At 36.8% G+C, this 21,597-nt stretch overlaps 1 protein-coding gene across 1 annotated transcript in view; it reads left to right on the top strand.

Annotated features, from left to right (window-relative positions):
- Positions 1-21,597, top strand: part of RUNX1 (RUNX family transcription factor 1) — a 93,423-nt gene that overhangs the window by 14,116 nt on the left and 57,710 nt on the right. The window contains exon 3 of the mRNA XM_032220312.1: positions 16,870-16,974. Coding sequence (XP_032076203.1) covers positions 16,870-16,974 — 105 coding nt within the window. The remainder of the gene's footprint in view (positions 1-16,869; positions 16,975-21,597) is intronic.

The following is a 21,597-nucleotide window of genomic DNA, read 5'->3' as shown; positions in this document are numbered from 1 at the left end:
AAATTTCTTCATATATTTTCCCATCTTTACTAACTTTGCAGTAATTATCTCCTTGTTCTAGGTTTTTGTTTTTTGCTATTTATGTAGGAATATATTGCAAATCAGATCCAAAGGGGAAAATGCTCTGTAGAGGAGACACCCCTGTTTCACCTCTTAGTACATATTTAAAGAAATTAGACCCTTTCCTGGCTCACATGAAAGAGAGTCATTGTACACTGTTGCTAATTCCTTAATTCAAACCTGTATTTTTCTGGGAGCACCCAACTATCCTGTGAAACTAGAAAAAGGCATGGTTTCTTTAAGGAGATATCAACAATTACAGGAAGTATGTCCTCTCTAAAGCATGACCCTCACAAAGCATCCTTTGTTTACTAATCTGAATTGCTGTGCTCTTTACATTTACTGTATGTATTACTTCCAATTATTTACTTGATTTTCATTGTCAAAATAGTCACCTTGATCATCAATACTTTCTGTTTATTTATTTATTTATTTAATTTTTAGGCCACACATATTACCTGAAGGTAACTTAAGGTAGAGTTTCCTTATTGTTGCATTTTACAGTCTGTTTCACATCTACTGTTAACAACTTAGCATGTCTGCACGCACCAGTGGTGGGTTGCAGGCGGTACGCCCCAGTACGGGCATACCGGAACCTGCCCGGAGCACCGGGGACATTCTGGTATGGTGCTCCAGAGGGTCCACCCGCCTGCCCGCGCTCCTTACCTGTCTTTAAACCCTTTGGCGCTTCCATACATGCACATGGTGCATACAGCGCTTGCGCATGGCACATACAGCGCCTGCGTGATGCTTTGCCGAGCAGCTGGAGCATCATGGGGGCTTGCAGAGGCATCGCTGGATGGTAAGATGCATGTGCGTGCCACACACGTTCATGTGGAGGACCCCGGGCCCCGTTGTAACCGTACCAGTTGCAACGGGATCCAGAACCCACCACTGGCACGTACACACACACACACACAGACACACACACAGACACACACACACACTCTTATAGATTCACATCCCCAGTAATCACACCTTTAAAATTATTACAAGCATCTTTAAGTGAAATTAAAATGAAGAATAATCTCTGTGTTGTCTAATTACCTATGTATTATACACTGATTATTATGATTAGTAACTCCAGTATAAAGGAAAGTTGTAGAATGTGGATAAAATGCCTATTTGGGATAGAAAACATTTTATGTTGTTTCTTGTAGCATAATTCAAAGATGTGATAGGCCTGGCTTTAGGTAATTAATATTGTGGATTTTAGCTTTTGAAGCTTGTGAGTACATGTTAAGGGAAGGAGAATGAAATGTTCATATTCCAACTATAATTTGGGGAGAAAGGGTCAATCACTAGAGATTAATATGGAACACTTCATAGATATTCTTCAATTGTAACATCTCACATTATACATTTATGGTTTTTCTCCTAAAGAAGGAATTTGTATATGTGTATATGTTTTTACTGTAGTATCTTTAATATATTTCCAGTCACTATATGGAAAGTGAAATATATTGAACCCACTGTTTTTCTTTAGTTACATAGGAGTGGTGGGTTTCCATTTTTTTATTACAGGTTCGCTCATGCGCTCACTCACGCATGTGCACAGTGCTTCTACACAGAAGAGTCCGGGCAGGTAGGCGGAGCCTCCCACCGCCATCACTACCGGTTTGTACACATTCTGTCCTCTGATAGTATGTTGGACATGAGTAGTGAGTAAAATGAATATGATGAGAAATATGAACTTTAGGAATATCTTTTATTGCTATATTAAAATGAGTGATTATACTCGAAAGCTGCTATGAAGTAAAAAAAAAAAAACCCACCCCACATCCTGTATATTACATGAATATGCTTGATTAAAACATGCTGAATTTTATTCTAGAATGGTGTATCATCAGAGGCATGACTGTGCTCAGTATTTGGCTGAATTTGACAATTTAAATATCTATTATGTGTTTATAGCCAAAAGGTATTGGACCATTTCCAGAACTGAGTACTTTTCTTGGTACATGCTTTTAAAACTTTACATGCAGTATGCATCATAATTGTTTGACGTAGTCAAACATAGTAATGCATATTTGAGTCTTACTGAAAAAAATAAATCCATTTCTATGATCTGATGTTGTCTCACAATCATATTATGTCAGTTCTTTGTCATATTCCTCAATCTATTTCCAGAACCAATTAAAATAACTAGTATTAACCTTTCAAGCCCTAAACATATTAAAAGTTTGAAGGCGAGTCTACCTGAAAGTACCCACTATTATATTTACATATATAGATCAGGAGGTTGTGTTCTGAAGCTTATTTGATTTCCCTCCTGTATTTCATAGTTTTAATCTTTAGTTTGTCAAACATTCCAGGAAATTTGGATGATACAATTGTACCTTTGTAAACAGTAGTCTGAGTTTGTAGCAGGGGTGGGTTGCTGCCAGCATTACTGCTGGTTCACAATCCCAATGCACCAGATGCATTCTGCGTGCATATGCTATTCAATGTAAATTATTCTGCATGCATTCACAGAACAATTTACAGTGAACTGCGCATGCACAGTTCACTAAAATCCAAAATGGCAGTGGCCAAGCAGCAGCGAGGGAACCGGTTTGGGGGCATGACAGGCCTGGGTCGTCGCCGGTTCTGTGACCCAAATCTGAATTTCACTACCGATTTGGCCGAACCAGGCCGAATTGGCAGGAACTCACCTCTGATCTATAGTAGAGATTCTGGTCATTGATTTTTTCCATACTTTGAGTTTGCACAACAATTCAGAATTTTTCAAAACTTAATCTTGCTTGAAATAGTAGTGCGTTACTATATATTCCTTAATAAGCCCTGCTGTGCTTCTCCTGCTAGAGAAAATAGAAGCTGCAGAAGTACCATTAATTGTTCATTGCCACATATGAATCCTTCCCTAAGGCAAAATTAGATTCCTTAGATTATACTTGCCATCCAAAGTTTTTGATTTGTTTTGGACAGAAAAGGCAGGAATTTCAATTTAAAGTAAAAACAAAATCTTAGAAAATACTTCCATTATGTTTGTTAATTATTCCCATTTGCAGCAAAAACCTAATGAGATTGCTTAAGTGCATGCAGCAGTACTGGCTCTTTGTGCTAAGTCAAAATTCTGACTTAACATAATAGAGAAATGCAACCTGTATTCAGGTCCTGCCCTTGTTACATGTATTTGTCAATCAGTGGGAGTTAATGATAATGGGACATAATTCTTAATAAAACTATATGGTATTTCTCATGCATACGTTCACCCTTCTTGGGTAATCAGTGTTTGTTAAGTTGACTTTCTACAAAAATCATGATATTAGTGACTGTCTTCATATATAGAAACAAGAGTTTGTAGGGTATAAAATAATCAACTGGAAACTGTAGAACAGGTAGTTTACCACCCAATGGATTTTTTTTAAAGAGGCTGATGAGCAATTATCTTTTGCCTTTTCAATCAATGCATAATAATTAAATGAAAAATAAACACAGCTGCAGCCATCTACTTTTTGTTGTTTCATGTTGATTAACTTTTGGTGTGACCGGATAAAACATCTCTGAATCAAACTCTACTCCTACTGAATTTATCAGCAAAGCATAATACTTTTTTCTGCTCCAGAGGAGAATTATTAAAAGTATAGCTGTGTTCAAGTTATAAACTTTGAAGTGTAATGTTGCACTCAAATAGGAAGGAAACTTAATGTTTGTAATTACAAAGGTGTGCTTATTTTCTTATAAAGCTGCTATGCAATTGTATGGTGTCAGAAATACTTTATATATTATTCATTACATTTGTATACTGCTAGCTACCATTTATGGTCAAAAAGTAGAAAATCATACACTATTTATTATAAATCAATATTATTTATTAAGCCCAGTTATACAGTCATCTAATCTTAGAATCAAGGTCAGTGTAGCAATAGCAATAGTAATAGCAGTTAGACTTATATACCACTTCATAGGGCTTTTAGCCCTCTCTAAGCGGTTTACAGAGTCAGCATATCGCCCCCACAGTCAGGGTCCTCATTTCACCCACCTCAGAAGGATGGAAGGATAAGTCAACCTTGAGCCGGTGAGATTAGAACTGCTGAACTGCAGATAAGTCAGCTGAAGTGGCTTGCAGTACTGCACCCTAACCATTGCACCACCTCGGCTCTATGTATATAAATAAAAAATGAATAGCCACAAAGAAACCTTTAGAAGTCAAGAAAACATCAAAAATGAAACCATACTCCAAATGCAACTTCATAAAACCTAAAAGCAATAAATATAGAATCTCCCAAAATAGCACCCTTGGGGGGAAAACAGCATCTTAAGAGCCTTCTGAAAGGCAGGTAGGGTTGGAGCCATCTGGATTTCAGGAATGATATTCCAGAGAGCAGGTGTAATGAAAGAGAAGGCACATTTCCTGCCAGATGACATTGCTTGAATGACAAGATTGGAATATGCCCACTGTGTCAGAGCTTATTGGCTGGGTGAAGTAATCAGAGAGAGGCAGTGTTGCAAATAACCCAGGTCCTGTACCTTGAAGTGATTTATAGGCAACTTTAAATTGCATCCAGAAGTATGTTGGTAAACAGTGCAGTTCATGGAGCAGCATTATTATATGAGCGCACTGAGATATGCCATAATGACTCCACAGTATCAACAACACAAGACTAAGAATTAAGAACAACTGTATACAAAGCCAGAATTTAGAAGACATCAACAGACAAAAGATGTTGCCTTTGCAAAGAAGCTGAAGAAATAGTGGATCACCTAGTTAGCTGTTGCAAAATCATATAAACTACATGTGTCAAACTTGATCATGTCACATGACTTCACATGATGTCACATGACATGTCATGATGTTTTTTCCATTTGCAAAGTCGTGGTGGGAGTGGCCTGCATGTGATGCATCTGCCACACAGGCCGCCAGTTTGACACCTCTGATATAGACTGACTACAAGCTACAACATGACAAAATGGCAATAAGATCTTCAAGAAATACCATTTCTCTGCAAGTAACAAATGGTGGGACAACAAAATAGACAAGGTAAACAAACTAAAGTGCTCTGGAAATTTAAGCAGACAAGCACTTGAAGATAGAATAATTGAATAAAAAAATCTGGAATACAAAAGTACAAAAAACCCCAAATAGAGGTAAAATGAGCAGCTTTACTTGGAACAGCCTACATCTTGCAGAATATCTTTAACATCATCTGCCTGTCTCAGGTCCTTGTCCAGGATTCAATAGTGGATAAAAATGCCATAGCCACTCTAAACATTTAGTTGACTCTGCAACCAATCATCATCATCATCCTGTTTCTGGTAAGTATTTAACAGCATCAGTTTCTAGACCAGCTATAGCTTCTGAGTGGTCTTTAGTGTAATATAGTTTAGTGTAGCATTGTAATAAATCAGACAAGTTGGTGACTAAGGTAAGAGTGATTATGATTAAGTCTTCCTAGAACAGTACAGTTGGAGATGGAATTGTGAAAAGGATCTCCAAGTCACAGCTACCATGTGCTCTTCAAATAGCAGTCATGAATATAAGAGGACCCTCAAATTGAATATTAGATCTGACTAGAATAGTAACAGCTCATCCAAAATCAAAGATGGAAATTCAGTGGACCTCAATAGCCACTAAATCTGTACCCATTCAGTCTTGCTAGTTGAGTTTGAGTCTATTATATAGCATCTAGAATGATCCTCCAGATACTAACATAGTGTTTCAACAACACTGCTATAATGGCCAAGGGTTGTGATGTATAACTGAATATCACTGGCATACTATGGCTAACCTGTACTGACCAGTGACTTCATTCAGTGACTTTGTGTAATCAGGAAGAAAGAGATAGCTGCATCTTTAAGTATTATATGATCAATACAGATTGGAAAGAAAACAGGTTTTATTTGAAAAAACTGAACATCAAGAATGCTAAAAATAAAAGGAAGAAATATAATGATGATTTTTATCAAGGTTAAAATGAATATGTTACTTCTGGTAACCCATATTGGATTGATGCTAGCCAAAACTGAATAATTTTAAAGATTTTAAAGATTTATTTATACATAAGAGATGAGATAATGGGAGAAAGATATCATTTGCTGTATTTTAAAAGAAGTTGATGAGTTACTAAAATAAGAGTGTTATCTGTACTAAACGTTTCATATTTTCTTTAGTTCTAATGAAGAATATCTTAAAATGGGGCAAACATAACTGCCTATAAAGACAAGTAAGAAAGACAATGCCAAAATTTTAATAGAAATTGTTGATTGGTGTCTAAATGATATACTGTAGCTCAATTAGGCTATTTGAACTGAAAATATAATGCACTACGTATGAAATCTCTGCCACCATGGAAATATTTCATTATTTAAATTTGATCCAAAAAGATAGCCCCATTTCCAAGAAACATCAACAAGAGACAAACAATAATAGATAAATAGATAGATAAAAAGACATTTTTGTGATAACAATTTATACATGAATCAGATTACATCAAACAGATATAAGCATGGGCTATGACACTAATTGCTCTTTTAGAGGACTAAAAGTTGATTAAATTGGTGTTTATTTCCTGTTTCTGCAACAGTAATTTTTAACTCAGCCTGTCCCAGATGCATTTGGGGCAAAATATTTATCATTAGAATATTGAATAGGGATGGGGAAAGGATGTTTGAGCCAATACTTATCCCAAAAAATAATATTAATATTAATTTACTTTAATATTATTGTGTTTTTAAAATGCTTTTAATATACTGTATATATTGACCCTGTTGCCTATTTCCTAGAGTGCTCTTAAAACATCCAATAAGTAAACATTGATAATTAACTTTTTGTTCTTATAAAGTTTTTTGGTTGCTCTCTTTGCCCCATCTACAAATATCATATCAAATGCTGAGTTATTGCCCGGTTATAGTAAATCTACCTGTCCTTGCAGATTTGTGTTACCTATGATTTACAAGAGTGAACGTGCATACTGCTTTTTCAACTCTTTTCTTAGTTTGTATTGTTATGAAAACTGCACAACTTAGCAATTTTTAACAGCTGAAATTACCTTGCTGAATCAAAATATAGTTTGCTTAACCAGTCGGCTTCTTTAGGTCCTACTTTTGATCTATGCTTTGTGTGCCTTCTGAGCTATGCGTTTTTTAGATGAAGTCATTTTGTAAAGCTGATCTGCTGGGGAAAGTAATGTTCTCCTAGAATCTGCTGTCCTTCTGAAGTTAAAATAGAACCGCTCTGATAAAATAATTAGTATTTTGGCTGCAGAGGTGTTTGAATCATTCCTGCAGTACATCACTTAACTTCTTTGTGCTTCTTAGTCAATTGCAGACACACACACACACACACACACACACAGAGAGAGAGAGAGAGAGAGAGAGAGAGAGAGCTAAGAACACAATGTAACAACCTAATTCTGGTAAACTAACAACCAGTGAAGCTATTATATTTAATTCCTGATAATGCCATCAATGTTTATTCAAGAAATAAATAAAAAAATATTCACTGTGTCATTTATTGGAGATTAAAAATGATATGAAAGAGACTAATTATGATTTCAACATAAACAATGCATGTTAAATAATCACAATTATTTTAATTATTTTAACTATATGGAATTTTATATAATTCCACCACCATGCCAAAATGCACTCAGGTTGTGTGGGGACAATTGCATGGTTCAAATAAGTTACTGCATTACTAAAACGAACACGTTGTTGTTGTTGTTATTGTTGTTGTTGTTAGTTGTGAAGTTGTGTCCAACCCATCCAACACATACACTTGCATAAATTGTTTATGGAATTGTATAATATTTCTTACATTGAAATACATACTTCTCCGAATTTGAGAAAGACTAAACTGCTAGTTTATTTAACTGGAACTCCATCTCTTCTAGAAGCTCATTTCCAGTATAGGATCAACAAGGATCAAAAAGTTGAAAAACAGAGGCTAAAGGTGGGAATAGACAGATATAATTCAAGGGGCTAGGTATGGGCAGGCTGTCTGAAGAACAGTTCATTCAGAACCTTCTTTCAAAGATAAATTGCCTGGACTTTTCAGACTAAAACATCCTGCAGCCCTACACACTCAGCCAGGATCTTTTGGCTTTCTGGTGTGATCTTACCGGAATGCAGAGTTTTAAAAGTATCCTTCTGGTGAGGAATAAGATTCCTGCTTTGTCATTCTGACAAAAAGCAACAGGAATTTATGAATGCCTCTGAAAGTACACTTTGACTACTCAGAGATTAAGATCCAGCAACTACTTTTTGTTGGTCAGGATTATGTAAATAAGGAAGAAAATAAACATCCTCAAACTAGTTCATCAGCCCAATCTATAGCAGTTTCTCAACTTTGGCAACTTTAAAATAGGTAGTCTTCAACTCCCAGAGTTTCCCAGCAGCCTGCTCATTGGAGAGAAAGACTGTTTGCTGCATCAAACAAAACAAAAATCCCTTTGAAAGTGCCCTATAATCATTCTCAGAAAAAGCTTGTTCCAACATATAGAGCAGAATGGGACAACTCGTGGCCATCTTGATACGGCCAACTCACCATGGGATAACTCGCCATGGCCAACTTGCCATGGGACAACTCGCCATGGAACAATTCAACTCAAGATAACTCAAGACAGGGAGACCTAGAATTGCAGCTCACCCCAGCCTTTAGGACTTTTTAACTTGAGAAAGTTCAAACCTAACAAGACAAGGCTGCTGCAATTCACTTGTCCTTCTCTTGGGTCATCCTGCTTTGAATTGTTCCATATAGGGCTTTAAAAGTAACGACTAGCACCTTGAAGCGTGTCCAGAGACCAACAGGCAGCCAGTGCAGCTCACAGACGATAGGTGTGACGTGGGTGTACCGAGGTGCACCCACAATCGCTCGTGTGGCTGCATTCTGGAAAAGTCTCCGAATGCTCTTCAAGGGCAGCCCCATGTAGAGCACATTACAGTAGTCCAGTCTTGAGGTCACAAGGGTGTGAGTGACTGTTCTGAGGGCCTCCCAGTTCAGGTAGGGTTGCAATTGGTGCACCAGTCGAACCTGGGCAAATGCCCCCCTGGTCACAGCCGACAAATGATGTTCTAAAGTCAGCTGTGGGTCCAGGAGGACTCCCAAATTGTGAACCCTGTCTGAGGGGCGTATAATTTCACCCCCCAGCCTGAGAGATGGAGTACAAGGCCAATCTTTGGGAGGGAACAGCAATAGTCACTCGGTCTTGTCGGGATTGAGTGCAAGCTTGTTCATCCCCATCCAGATCCTGACAGCCTCCAGACACTGACACATCACTTCAACCCCTTCACTGAGTTGGCACGGGGTGGACAGATACAACTGTGTATCGTCCGCATATTGGTGGTATTTTATCCCGTGCCAACGAATGATCTCACCCAGCGGCTTCATGTAGATATTAAATAGGAAAATCAGCTAAGTTCTAAAAGCATGAAGATTTTCGCCAAAGAAGCTATTACAGTATTTAAAATTGGTTTCGTGCAGCTCGATAGTTGATATACTGCAGTTAACAATCTTTCCCTATTCCATAGTTTTTTGGGACAGGACGGGGCATAGTTCACGTTGTTTTTCATGTTCACCATGCTCATGTTTTAATATGGTGCAGTTTTGAACACACACAAATACACATACACACAGAAAGAGTTATCATATAAAGGTATACATTTATTTTCAGCTAATGATCATGAAGGACATAGAACCCTAAAAACCAATGCCAGGTGAAAGGGAATTTGAATGCCTTTTCAGGTTTCCTAGACTTTGCCAGATTTAAAGGAGTATGTATGTATGTATGTATGTATGTATGTATGTATGTATCATATATCATATATCATATATCATATATCATATATCATATATCATATATCATATATCATATATCATATATCATATATCATATATCATATATCATATATCATATATCATATATCATATATCATATATCATATATCATATATCATATATCAATCATATATCATATATCATATATCATATATCATATAAAAATTCCATTTTCAGTTACACAGTGTGTTATCTGAGTACAAATAGTTTTAGGAAATAATAAAGTATTTACAATAATGTTTAATACATTGGTATTAGTTCTGTGATTTAAAGGATTCTAATGGACTTTGTGAATGAATTCTAGTCAGCTTAGTTACCAGTGTCTGATTTTAATCATTTATATTTCCTTTAATGTTGTAAATTTTGAAAGATTAATACTCCATGGCACTGTGAGAAAATAAGATGGAGGTTAGAAAGAATTAAATAGGACATATGAATCATCAGTTATGGGTCCTCTTGGAGTCCGTTTAACTGTCAGAGAGTGCTAGGTGTGGCTTCTGATACTTTTTGTCATCAGATTCAAGTTCCTGAGAAGTTTAACAGTTGCTTCTGACAGTAGTTTCTATCTGAGGGACACAGAATTAAGGATGAGGTAATTCAGCTTGACTTTGGACTTAAAAAACTCTGAACTGTGCAAGCTCAGCCAGTATTCCTTAGATTCTAAGTTTTTCTCCAGCATCTGAGCTTCAGGAAATAAGCAAGCTCTGTCATAGGCATTAAGTAACTGAAAGTACATGTGGGCTAAGGACTTTCATTTCTGTAAAAAGAACTCAATATCAAAAGTACTGAGCATGTGCATTTCTATATTGACATGCAATTTACAGTATATTAATTTTTTAGCATATCAGGTCTGGTATTTCCTATTGTACTGTTTTGCTTATTATTTATTATTTACTATATGATGAGAACATGACAGAAGACAAGTAAATATATATACACAGTTCACATGTTCTATTTAAATAAATAAAACTTCTATAAGGTTATGGAAGTGGCCTTATAGCTCAATGTCCAATTCAGGCACTTCTTCCAATATCACACCCAATTCTATTCCATTTCAACCAGAGAGAGCAAGGCAAGTCCAAAACCAGATGGTTTGATAGAGAGCTCACTAATGGCGAGGCCACAAAAAGGCATCTTGGATCATTCCCCTCTCCAGGCATTCTCGGGGTTAAACTGGATAGATGTTCAGTGAATAGCTGTTCTCCATGCTGGCCTGTGGGGTTTCAATCTTTTGATTGACTATGAATTGTCCTGGTGATTAGGGAAGGTGTTGTTTAGCATTCTTGACCTTAGCCTAATGAGAGTGTATTATCTTCTAATGTGGGGTGGTATGATATTGCTAAATACTGGTAACTAGTGCACAAAGGTGTGATGCAATGTGCCAGAGATTAAATGTATTGTCTGATGGAGTTGGAAATCAACCGTTAAGTTGTGGGCATTGTTAAGTCACACATTGGCACAATATTCAGCTGCAGAATCAACCAAAATCAAGGCTATTGTTCCTAGGATGTTAGCATCAGCACTCCAGGATGTTCCAGCCAGTCTGTTCAATAAATTGTTACAGCTTTTCCATTTTGCAGCTGTTGTTTTCAAGTAACAGCTGTTGTTGGAAGGCTAGTGATCTGTCCAGTGTCACCCTCAATTACTTTAGTGATTATTAATCAGGCATTACATATATATACTGTATGAAATTAATGTTCTTTAGTTGACATATCCATTTTAATCGTGCCTTGTCATTTTTACCCAGTTGATATAAAATAGGGGTTTGCTAGCTGGTTCTCATCACATCTCCCTTGGATTCACTCCGCATTTCCGCAAGGGAGTATACCTCATAGGTTGGAGGGGGGAAACCCTGATATAAAATAAAGAACTGGGCAATTCTAGAAATAGGAAAACAATACTTCAAAGTGAAGAATTTGCTTAAATTAACTGATTAGCTCTCCTACAGATGCTATTGTTATCCTCATTGTTCTAATGGAGATGACAACAGCAGCATTTATAGAGCAGCTAGCCAGATAATATAAACAATTGTGGCTGGCAAAAATAGGATCTTTCATGAGACTGATCAAGGAGGATACAGTCATCCCGCTAACAGGTTGATATTGAGAAGTGAAATGGCCTCAGTGTGGAAATGAAACTATACATGAAAATTACTTTCAGCAAAGAAAGTAATTAGTTTCATGCTTGACGTATATCATCCAGTCTCCTAACTTAAAGCTTTTTTAAAAACTCTTTTATTCCTGGATGCTTCCTTAGTTTTTCTAATACAGATAGTCCTTGACTTACAACAGTTCATTTAGTGACATTTCAAAGTTGTAATAGCACTGAAAAAGGTGACATGATGTTTTTTTACACTTTTGACCGATGCAGCATCCCCATCGTCATGTAATTAAAATTCAAATACTGGCAACTGACTCATATCTATAATGGTTTCAGGGTCCCAGGGTCATGTGATCACCTTTTGTGAGTTTCTGACAAGCAAAGCCAATGGGAAAACTAGGTTCTCTTAATAACCATGTTTCTGTATTAACAATTGCAGTAATGCACAATTTGGCAAGAAAGGCTATAAAATAGGGCAAAATGAGGCAAAACGCAACAAATATCTCACTTAACAACAGAAATTTGGGCTCAGTTGAGGTTGTTAAGGACTAACTGTTTTGGGGTTAGAAATATTTATCTAAATATAAAAACTAAATTTCAATTTTTTTCCTCCATTCTGCCCAGCATTTTCATGTTTTATTTAAAAAAATACTTGTCACAAATGGCTGTCCGTGAAAAGGATACAGAGGGGCAAAATAACCTGCTCCATTTCATTAAGGTAAAGGTTCCCCTCGCACTTATGTGCTAGTCATTCCTGACTTTAGAGGGTGATGCTCATCTCCATTTCAAAGCCAAAGAGCCAGGGCTTTCCAAAGATGTCTCCAGCATGACTAAAGGCTGAAGGCACACAGAACACTGTTACCTTCCCACCAAAGATGGTTCCTATTTTTCTACTTGCATTTTTACACGCTTTCTAACTGCTAGGTTGGCAGAAGCTGGGACAAGTAACAGGAGGTCACTCCGTTTCATGGCACTAGGGAGTCGAACCACTGAACTGCCGACCTTTCTGATCGACAAGTGCAGCGCCTTAGCCACTGAGCCACCTTCTTAACCACTTAGCCACTACATCCCTTCTTAGTCACTGAACCCTTCCATTTCATTAGTGGTGTCCAAAAAGAGAGTAGAAGAAGGACCCACCTTTTGATTTTTGGTGGCAACAAAAGGGAAGAGTGTTCAGACTCAGTTTTGCCAAGGATAAGTGGATAGATTTTGACACCTGCATTTATTTTGGTAATTTATTTATTTAACTTAAACCAAATTTATTTTATTGATTTAAATTGTTTTTTTTTTAAAAATTTGGGAATTGTAAGCCATCCAGAGTCCCTTGGTTGAGTTGGGTGGCTATAGAAATTGAATAAATACAGTTGGTTTAAATAGAATAATGATGTAATGCAGATTCTTATGTTCTGATACTGTATCAGAAGGGCTAGTTAAAATATTGGATTTTTCCTTTTTTGTTCCTGGGTTAATTAACCTTTGACAAAAAAGAGCCCTTGACAGCTACAACAAAGCCCAGGTGTGTTTATCTTTCTATCAAAGAAGCATACTTGAATCTTTCTTTCTAAGCATGCTTTTAAAAAGTAACTCTTAGCTTAGTCCTAAACACTTTTCCTTGGAACTCTTTATAAACTTTCAATTTTGTGAATTAAGATGTTTCTTGATTTCGTAGTTCTATAAAAGAAAAATTACGGTAATTGGCATTTTTGCAAGTGCTACTGTTTATTTTTTTAAAAAATTATTAGCCTAAAACAAAATTAAATCTATGTATATTGAGTTATATCTTTAGATTAAAATATATTCAGAAATAAAGATGTATAATCAATATGTTAGCATATATTTATTTTCATTTTTAATTTATATCCTGCCTTTATTTTTTTTATAAATAGCATACCTAATACTTCTTTCTCCGCCTATTTTCCCTACAGCAACCACAACCCTGTGAAATGAGTAGAGCTGACAGAGAGTGACAGAGGTCACCCAGCTGGCTTTCATGCCTAAGGCAGATCTAGAACTCACCATCTCCCATTTTCTAGCCTGGTGCCTTAATCGCTAGAGTCTAGATCAGTGTTTCCCAATCTTGGAAACTTGAAGATGTCTGGACTTCAATTCCCAGAATTCCCCAGCCAGCGAATGCTGGGGAGTTGAAGTCCAGACATCTTCAAGTTGCCAAGGTTGGGAAACACTGCTCTAGATCAAACTGGCTCTAGATACCCTGGACCCATGCCATGTAGAGCTTTAAATGTAGCAACTAGCACCTTGAGTTGGATCTGGAAACAAACTGGTATCCAATGCAGCTCACACAGTACCATTAGATGTATGGCCCTAGGGATTCCCAGGACTGTGTATAGCTTGCAAATACATGGATAGGCCCATGTAGAGCACATTCCAGTAATCCAGATGAGAAATGAGTAGGGTGCAGGGACTCACGATCCAACTAAGATGGACAACACCATTGATCTGTGTTACAGAATATAGAAAGACTGACAGTATTGCCTCTTTTCTTCTTAGATCAAAGCACGTCAAAACACGATCATTTTCACTTTCCTTCTAACATTTTCCTCCTTTCCTAGGCTTAATTCATGTTTTCCTAACTGCCTCCATTGCATTCTTTCTCCAAGGTCATTTCGGTAGTTCTCTAGACATGAATCTAAGTCAATGCCCTTAGATTTTCTACAGACTTCCAAAACACTGCATAAGCTTGTCTGAATTTTTAAAGGAATTCACAAAAGTTCCTCTGTTGGCATAACCAGCCCTGCCTTTAGGCAGCATGAGATAGTTCCCCCAGGTAATAGACACTGGAAATCAGGAAATGTAATTAAGTGACAGAGGGCAAAGATGTTTGTGCCACACAGTTAATTCTGTAGCCAGAAGCTAGACTGACCTGTTCATATGCTTATATGGTGGTCTGTTAAACTTGAGAGTTCTAGTAATTTTATATGGATTTTAAACAAAATTCTGCTTTTATGTTACTTGCTTTTCTATTAACAAAATGGTAGAATGGTATAAAAAGTGTCTAGTTCATAGCATTTGCCACAATTAAAATATTAAAATAAATTATTTTAGTGATCTAACTTTTTTAAGTTGAAGCAGAATTCCCAAAGAATAGTAGAGATTTCAGCAGCTATTAAATAGGACCCCCTAGCCAATGTGGGGAGAAAATTCATTGGCTCAATGTTGTAAAACCTATCTTGGGTAGAACTCTATTAATATGTAATTAGACAGTTTAAAATGAAATGGTCTTAGACTCTGACTTAAAAAAAAACCTAAAAAAATCAAACTGACATGTAAATTTAAAGTTTTGTGGTCTTGTGATTTATCCAGCATGTGGTTAATGAGTAGTCATTGGTAATCATGCATAAAGAAAACTATGCACCTCTGGTTTTGCTATCTTAAGTTATTATCCTTAATAGGTACTATCCACATGTCTTGAAATCTACTTTCTATGGTATTTATATTTACAGTTTTATTGTTTAACTTTCATTCTCGCCTTTATTTTTGCAAGTAACGACTTGTTTCACTGAAGGAAATTATAGAGAAAGCAGAATAGTAGGAACTGAGAATCTGCTTTTGCGTTGCCAGGGGTATGGGAAGAAAATTTGAATTTGCATAAATGCCTTAAGACATGATTTTGGAGGGGGGGGGGTGTTGCATACTTTTTGAAGTTTCAGTGACTGATAAATAATACTCATGCAAATAAGGACTGAATTATGGATCCAAACTGTTAAATTGCATTAGTGTATTTCATTATATAAAATAAGAGACTTATGGAGTGGCCAAGGGTGCTAGACATTTTTTCAGCAAATTAATATCATTAATTAATATTGTTGCACATATCAGGAATTGAAATATATCTTCTTTAAAAAGCACCCTATCCTCAATCTCTAGCATTGGAACAGATATGATATTTTCAGATTACTTGGGATCTATTTTCAGTGAATAACAAATATGAGCAAATGCAAAAAATGGACACCTTTAATTGCTAGTGCATGATCCAGAAAAAGATAGTCTTGATTAAGATAAAGCGTGGACGAAGGATAATGGTGAAGTTAATTTTCAAATTAAATAGCAGGCATAAAACTATTATCATCAATACTACAGAACTGCAGGGTAAGATTTGAGCCTTAAAACTTTAAACTTTACCTCCCTGGGCAAGTTTGTATACATAGCAATGGAATACATTAGCATTGGGGCAGGGGTGGTTTCTGGCTGCTGCTACTGCCAGTTCGCTCAGGGATGTGCTGCGGGTGCGCAAGCACTATGTGCACATGCGCAGTACTATAAAAATGGTTTTACACATGTGCAGAAACAAAAAATAAGATGGTGCCGCCTATGGCGCCACCAAAAGAATAAGTTCTGGGGCATGGCCGGCCAAGTTACTACCTACTCGGCTGAACCAGTCTGGCACTTCTGCATTGGGGGGAAATCATTATGAACATTCATTTTAAGTTTTTCAAGATATCACTTTAAACCTGCAATAAGTGCTAAGGTAGTAGTCTACTTTAACTTTTGATAATGATTAAATTAAGTAATAAGTAAATTAATTGCCTCCAATCTGTCATCTTCTATATTTCATGTTGGGACTTCAAACACGCAACAAGACCCCAAAAGGTGGCTTATAGGTATAGTATATAATACCTATATAAGTTATAAGAAAAAAGCCAAATATATGTGGGAACATAGGAAAGTTCTTTATTTAAAGACATTAAAATTAAAGATGAGTAAAATTAGTTGTTCCAATGCTGTTCCAATCTGAAAGAGTTATTTCAAGCTTTTAAAAAACATCATTAGAATCGTCATCTGTGGTAGAAAGAGGCCATTTCAATTTCAAGCCAGTTATTCTGAATGAAGAATATTTTGTGAAACTGCTTATTAAGAGTGCAGGATGCTTTATTATAATCAGACATGATAGAAACTTTCCTTTCCTGTTTCAGGGAAGAGCTTCACATTGACTATCACAGTCTTCACGAATCCTCCACAAGTAGCCACATACCACAGAGCTATCAAGATAACAGTGGATGGGCCTCGAGAACCAAGAAGTAAGTATTCAGAAAACACTGGTGCTCTCTTCAATTATTCAAGCTTTATACAGTGTATAAAGTGAATGGAAGATAGAAATGATCCTGTTGATCCCATCTCTCTATATATTTTTTGCCCATTAGCAGATTTTTGCCTCTCAATATTTGAAAGAGAATATCTACATCAAGGGGGCTCTGTAGTTATTTTGGTTGTCCATGTAATCTATTTATATACTATTAAAACTCTTGTCATGATCTGCAACTGGGAAAAAACAGTGCATCATAGGGCAACAGTTTTTGAACCAAAGTACCTCAAATGGAATAACTTATAGATTGTGTCCCAAATCCAGGACCTATGACTCCCAAGGGAATTAAATTTGGGGAAGTTATGGCTGTTGCAGTTCTACTAGCTGCTGTTGCACTGCTGGGCTGCTGCTGCAGTCACCCAGTCTTCAATTTCAATGTTCTGTGACAGTTTCCCAGCTAGTCTTGCAAACCTTCACTCCTTCTCCCACCCAGCAGTAGCCATTTACCTGCCAGAAGGGAAGGAAATGAAAAATTCCAAATGTTCCACAATCACACTCAATGGGCAAACCAGAAGGAATTCAGAAAACACTCCTGCTCACACTGGGGTTTTTTGTCCACCCTTAATCATAAATAAATTGCTCTGAAACAATGAGCCAATGGGCTCATGTTTAGTTCAGAAATAAAGATTAGAGCTCTAAAAATAATAAAAGCTTACATAATTTGAGAAAGCTCCATACTAAATACACACATCCTGCATATATATTATGGGCAAAGAGTACTGGTGAGTGAGGGAAGAAAAGCAGGGCATGCATTTAGTTCTCAGTCTCATGGTGAATTTTGTGAAAAGGAAACATAGGATGAGGATTTTGGCCACAGAATTCTGTACAGTACAATATTATGTTCTGTTCAGTAATGTGTTTAAATCAGTAAGTGCTAAACACATTGCTATACACAATTACCTGGTACAAAGGCTCTGTGAATTTAATGGATCATATTTCTGAGTAGAGATATGTGTGTTGCTAATTGCACTTAATCTACATAGAGAGTTAAATTCTTGTTACTCAGTTGTGTGTATAGAAATTGGAAAACCAGACATTTATATGCTAAAACTGCAGCTATGTTTTGAATACTATGCTTGGAGGGTTATACCTAAAAGTCATGTATCTAGGAAAAAACTAATGTTGATTTAAGGTAATAGGGATACTATTCATAGTTGCAATTTTTAGCAACTTTGTGTAGGTCTCCAAGGGCAGTCACCAATGATTGTCACAAGGTTCTAAATGTGTCACAGTTATGGAGAAGAATATAAGGGGAGCTTATATTGGGATGGGAATGGGGGAAAATCTGATAAACTTTTCACCATAAACTCTGTACTGCATGCAAAAAATTGAAGTTGTAGGATAAAAGAAACCACGCACATCATTACTGAGCATTTCCTGCTCACTTTGCTTTCAGCTTTGCATAGGAAATTCAATTTTACAAACAAAATAGCCCCGTTTGTGCTCCCCTTAAAGCTAGCAAATAGAACAGAACTGAAGGAAGAAGTGTGGGAGCCAGACAACATGCAGTTGCTTTTATATGCAGTTTATTGTCTCTCCTGCAAGTTAAGAAAACAGTAATTGTTGAGGGCAGGCAGCACTTCAAGGAGACAGATGGAATTTATTCCGCTGAGGCACAGATTTTCTCAGTCATGCCTGCCAAATTAAGAATGAGTAAATAATAAATAATATCTCAAGGGATGCATCCAGAAAATACATAAGCACAGTGTTAGAACATCCCCTCCTCCCCGCTCCCAGTCAATACATTGCTGAGCCTATGCAAAGTTCCCTTGTTATTACCCAAGACAATAATTAACTTCAGTGTAGAATGGTCATATTTGAATCAAAACATCTTCTTGTAAGTTGAGGTTCGTGGTTTTCTTTGCTTACTCCTCCCTCACATTTAGCAGAAGTTGCAACTATAGCATAAGATAAGTCAAAACGAGCAGAGTAAAGAAGTGAGTGCTCATGGAAATGACAACATTACAGTTAAGAACAGAAGAGCCAGTGGGTGTAATAGTTAAAATATTGCACTTGGACTGAGACCAGGTGTAGGTCCTAGCTTGACCATTCTGCTCACTGAATGATCACTCAAAACTAAAATACTTTTTATGTAAAATTATTAGAAGCTCTCCCATGGCACACTTTTTCCTCAATGAAAGTGCATTTTGAAAACATATAAAAATTGCATTCATTCAAACAGAATGAATGAGTTGGAGAAATTGTCAGAATGATGTTATTTTCCATGGTAGTAAAGTTATGGAGCTACTTTTCTCTCAATAGAGTTTTCTATGATTTTATGATAGTTTTCTATGATTAATATTTTGAAGAAAAAGACGTCCTAAATCAAGGAATCTAGCAGATGCACAAGATTTATTTAGCTATTTCTCCCACTGATTCCAATTACATCATTTCTCAATTACTAAAATATATTTTGTATCATTGATTCTTTTAATCAGCACAATTCTAAACCTCTTGATCATAATCCACTATACTGGACTAGAATACAAAAACTGTTATGAGGAAGAAAACTGGCAGGTAGCATATGAGTGTACGTTAAGGTGACCAGACATCCCACTTTTGACGGGAAAGTCACGATTTTTAATAATTTGTCCCGTGTCCCGCAGCGTGTTCAAAAAGTCCTGATTTTCCAAAAGAAAGAAAACAATTTTAAAAAGGACGCCGTTAAAAAAAAAGTTTTTATTTCTCTTAAGTGTCGTTCCCAATGTGGCCTTTAGAGGGCAGTGGTTTACCTCTCTCCACTCGGCTCACTCACAGCGACCGACAAGGGGCGAGGCTCCCTCCCCTCCTGCGCGTGCGTGCGCCGATGCACGCTGTTTTTCTGCAAGCAGCGCTTGCAGAAGAGGAGGCTCGGTCCCGGGCCAAGTGGCTCAGCCGTCGGAAGGTTTTTTTTTTTTGTTTTTTTTTTGCCCGCTTCTCTCGGGCGCCGCTCTCCCTGCAGCCATTTCTCCCTCTTTCTCCTTTTTGTCCTTTCTCCTCCTTCCCCCCAAAAAGAGAATGAGAGGGAGAAAGAGGAGATGTGGGAGATAGTGGGATCGCTGTTTTCTGAGCTTGGTGAGCAAGGATCCCCCACCCCACCTCCTCTTTCAGAAAGGGGAGGTGTGGGGGAGATTGTGGGATCTCTGCTTTCTGAGCTTGGTGCAGCAAGGATCCCACTATCCTACTATTTTATTTTTCTTTATGTACACTGAGAGCATATTCACCAAAGACAAATTCCTTGTGTGTCCAATCACACTTGGCTAATAAACTATTCTATTCTACTTTACTCTACTCTATTCATTTCTATTTCAATTCTAACAAGGAGTTTAGCTTCTCTCTCTTGAAAATGTAAGCTAGCATAAGGCATTATAATGCAAGCTAGCCTTAACTTTCAAACAGTTCATTTAGTGACCAAAGTTACAATGGCATTGAAAAAAGTGACTGATGACCATTTTTCACACTTAGCGACCGTTGCAGCATCCTCATGGTCACGTGATCAAAATTTTGATGTTTGGCAACAGATTATGATGGTTTCAGTGTCCTGGGGTCATGTTTGACAAAATATAATTTTTTTTAATCAAGCCCCCCCCCCCCCCCCCCCGGTCAATGGTGTCCCTCTTTACCAATCTGAAAATCTGGTCATCTTAGTGTACATACAGATTCTGAACTAAATGTTAATTTTATAGATGTTTAATAGATACAAATAACCGGCATTTGGATCTCAAGCTGATGATACATTGGGGAAAATATTCTTTGTTTTAATTTATAGACCCCCTATGCTGGGGACAGAATTTAGTAAAATTCACAATATTTTCATTTGTAGATTAATGTTGTCCTCTTCCCGAGGACATCCTACCTTGTTCTTTAAAAGCTAAATCCCTTATTTCAACTTGTTCTCATCACTTATATTCTATCTTTCCAAACTATCTTTGATAATGAAAATAACAGAACAAGCATAACAGATAGAAGGAAAGTGAAACATCTTTTTCTTATATACAGGAAAGTGAAGTTTTAAAAACAGGCCATTTTTAACCATTAACCGATGCTTTTCTTTATGTAAGCTGTCAAGTTTGCATTATTAAAACAGGGTTTAGTTATGTGTCCTCATTTGAGTTCCCTCTTCCTCATCACAAGTATCTGATAAGTTTTTCAAGGTGACACTAACTGAAAATACTAAATAAAGTGACTAGAAACTCCAACTGACAAATACAGAAAGTTGCACAGATATTTTCCTTTCCCTGGGCTGTTTGCAGAATGGCAGTGTCAATGAACTAAAATATATGAATTAGATTCAGTACTTAGGACAGACCAAGTAGCTATTCAAGAGATAGTGGTATCATGGGTAGAAGCAATGGTAAAGCAAAATATGGATTTAAAACCAGTAATATTTTGTTGGGTATTTCAAAGGGAATACAATAAATATTTAATTTTACACACGTTAACAGCTGCTGGAATTGTGTTTGCACCACAGTGGAAAAACAAAGATATGAAAATGAATAAACATTACAATGTGCAGGAATGAATAAATTGACAATTAAAATCAAGAATACTTTGAATACTTTTTCATGTGGGATTTGTT

This window comes from Thamnophis elegans, chromosome 6 (genome assembly GCF_009769535.1).
Source record: "Thamnophis elegans isolate rThaEle1 chromosome 6, rThaEle1.pri, whole genome shotgun sequence".
Lineage (NCBI taxonomy): Eukaryota > Metazoa > Chordata > Lepidosauria > Squamata > Colubridae > Thamnophis > Thamnophis elegans.
This window is presented reverse-complemented; position numbering and strand designations above follow the sequence as displayed.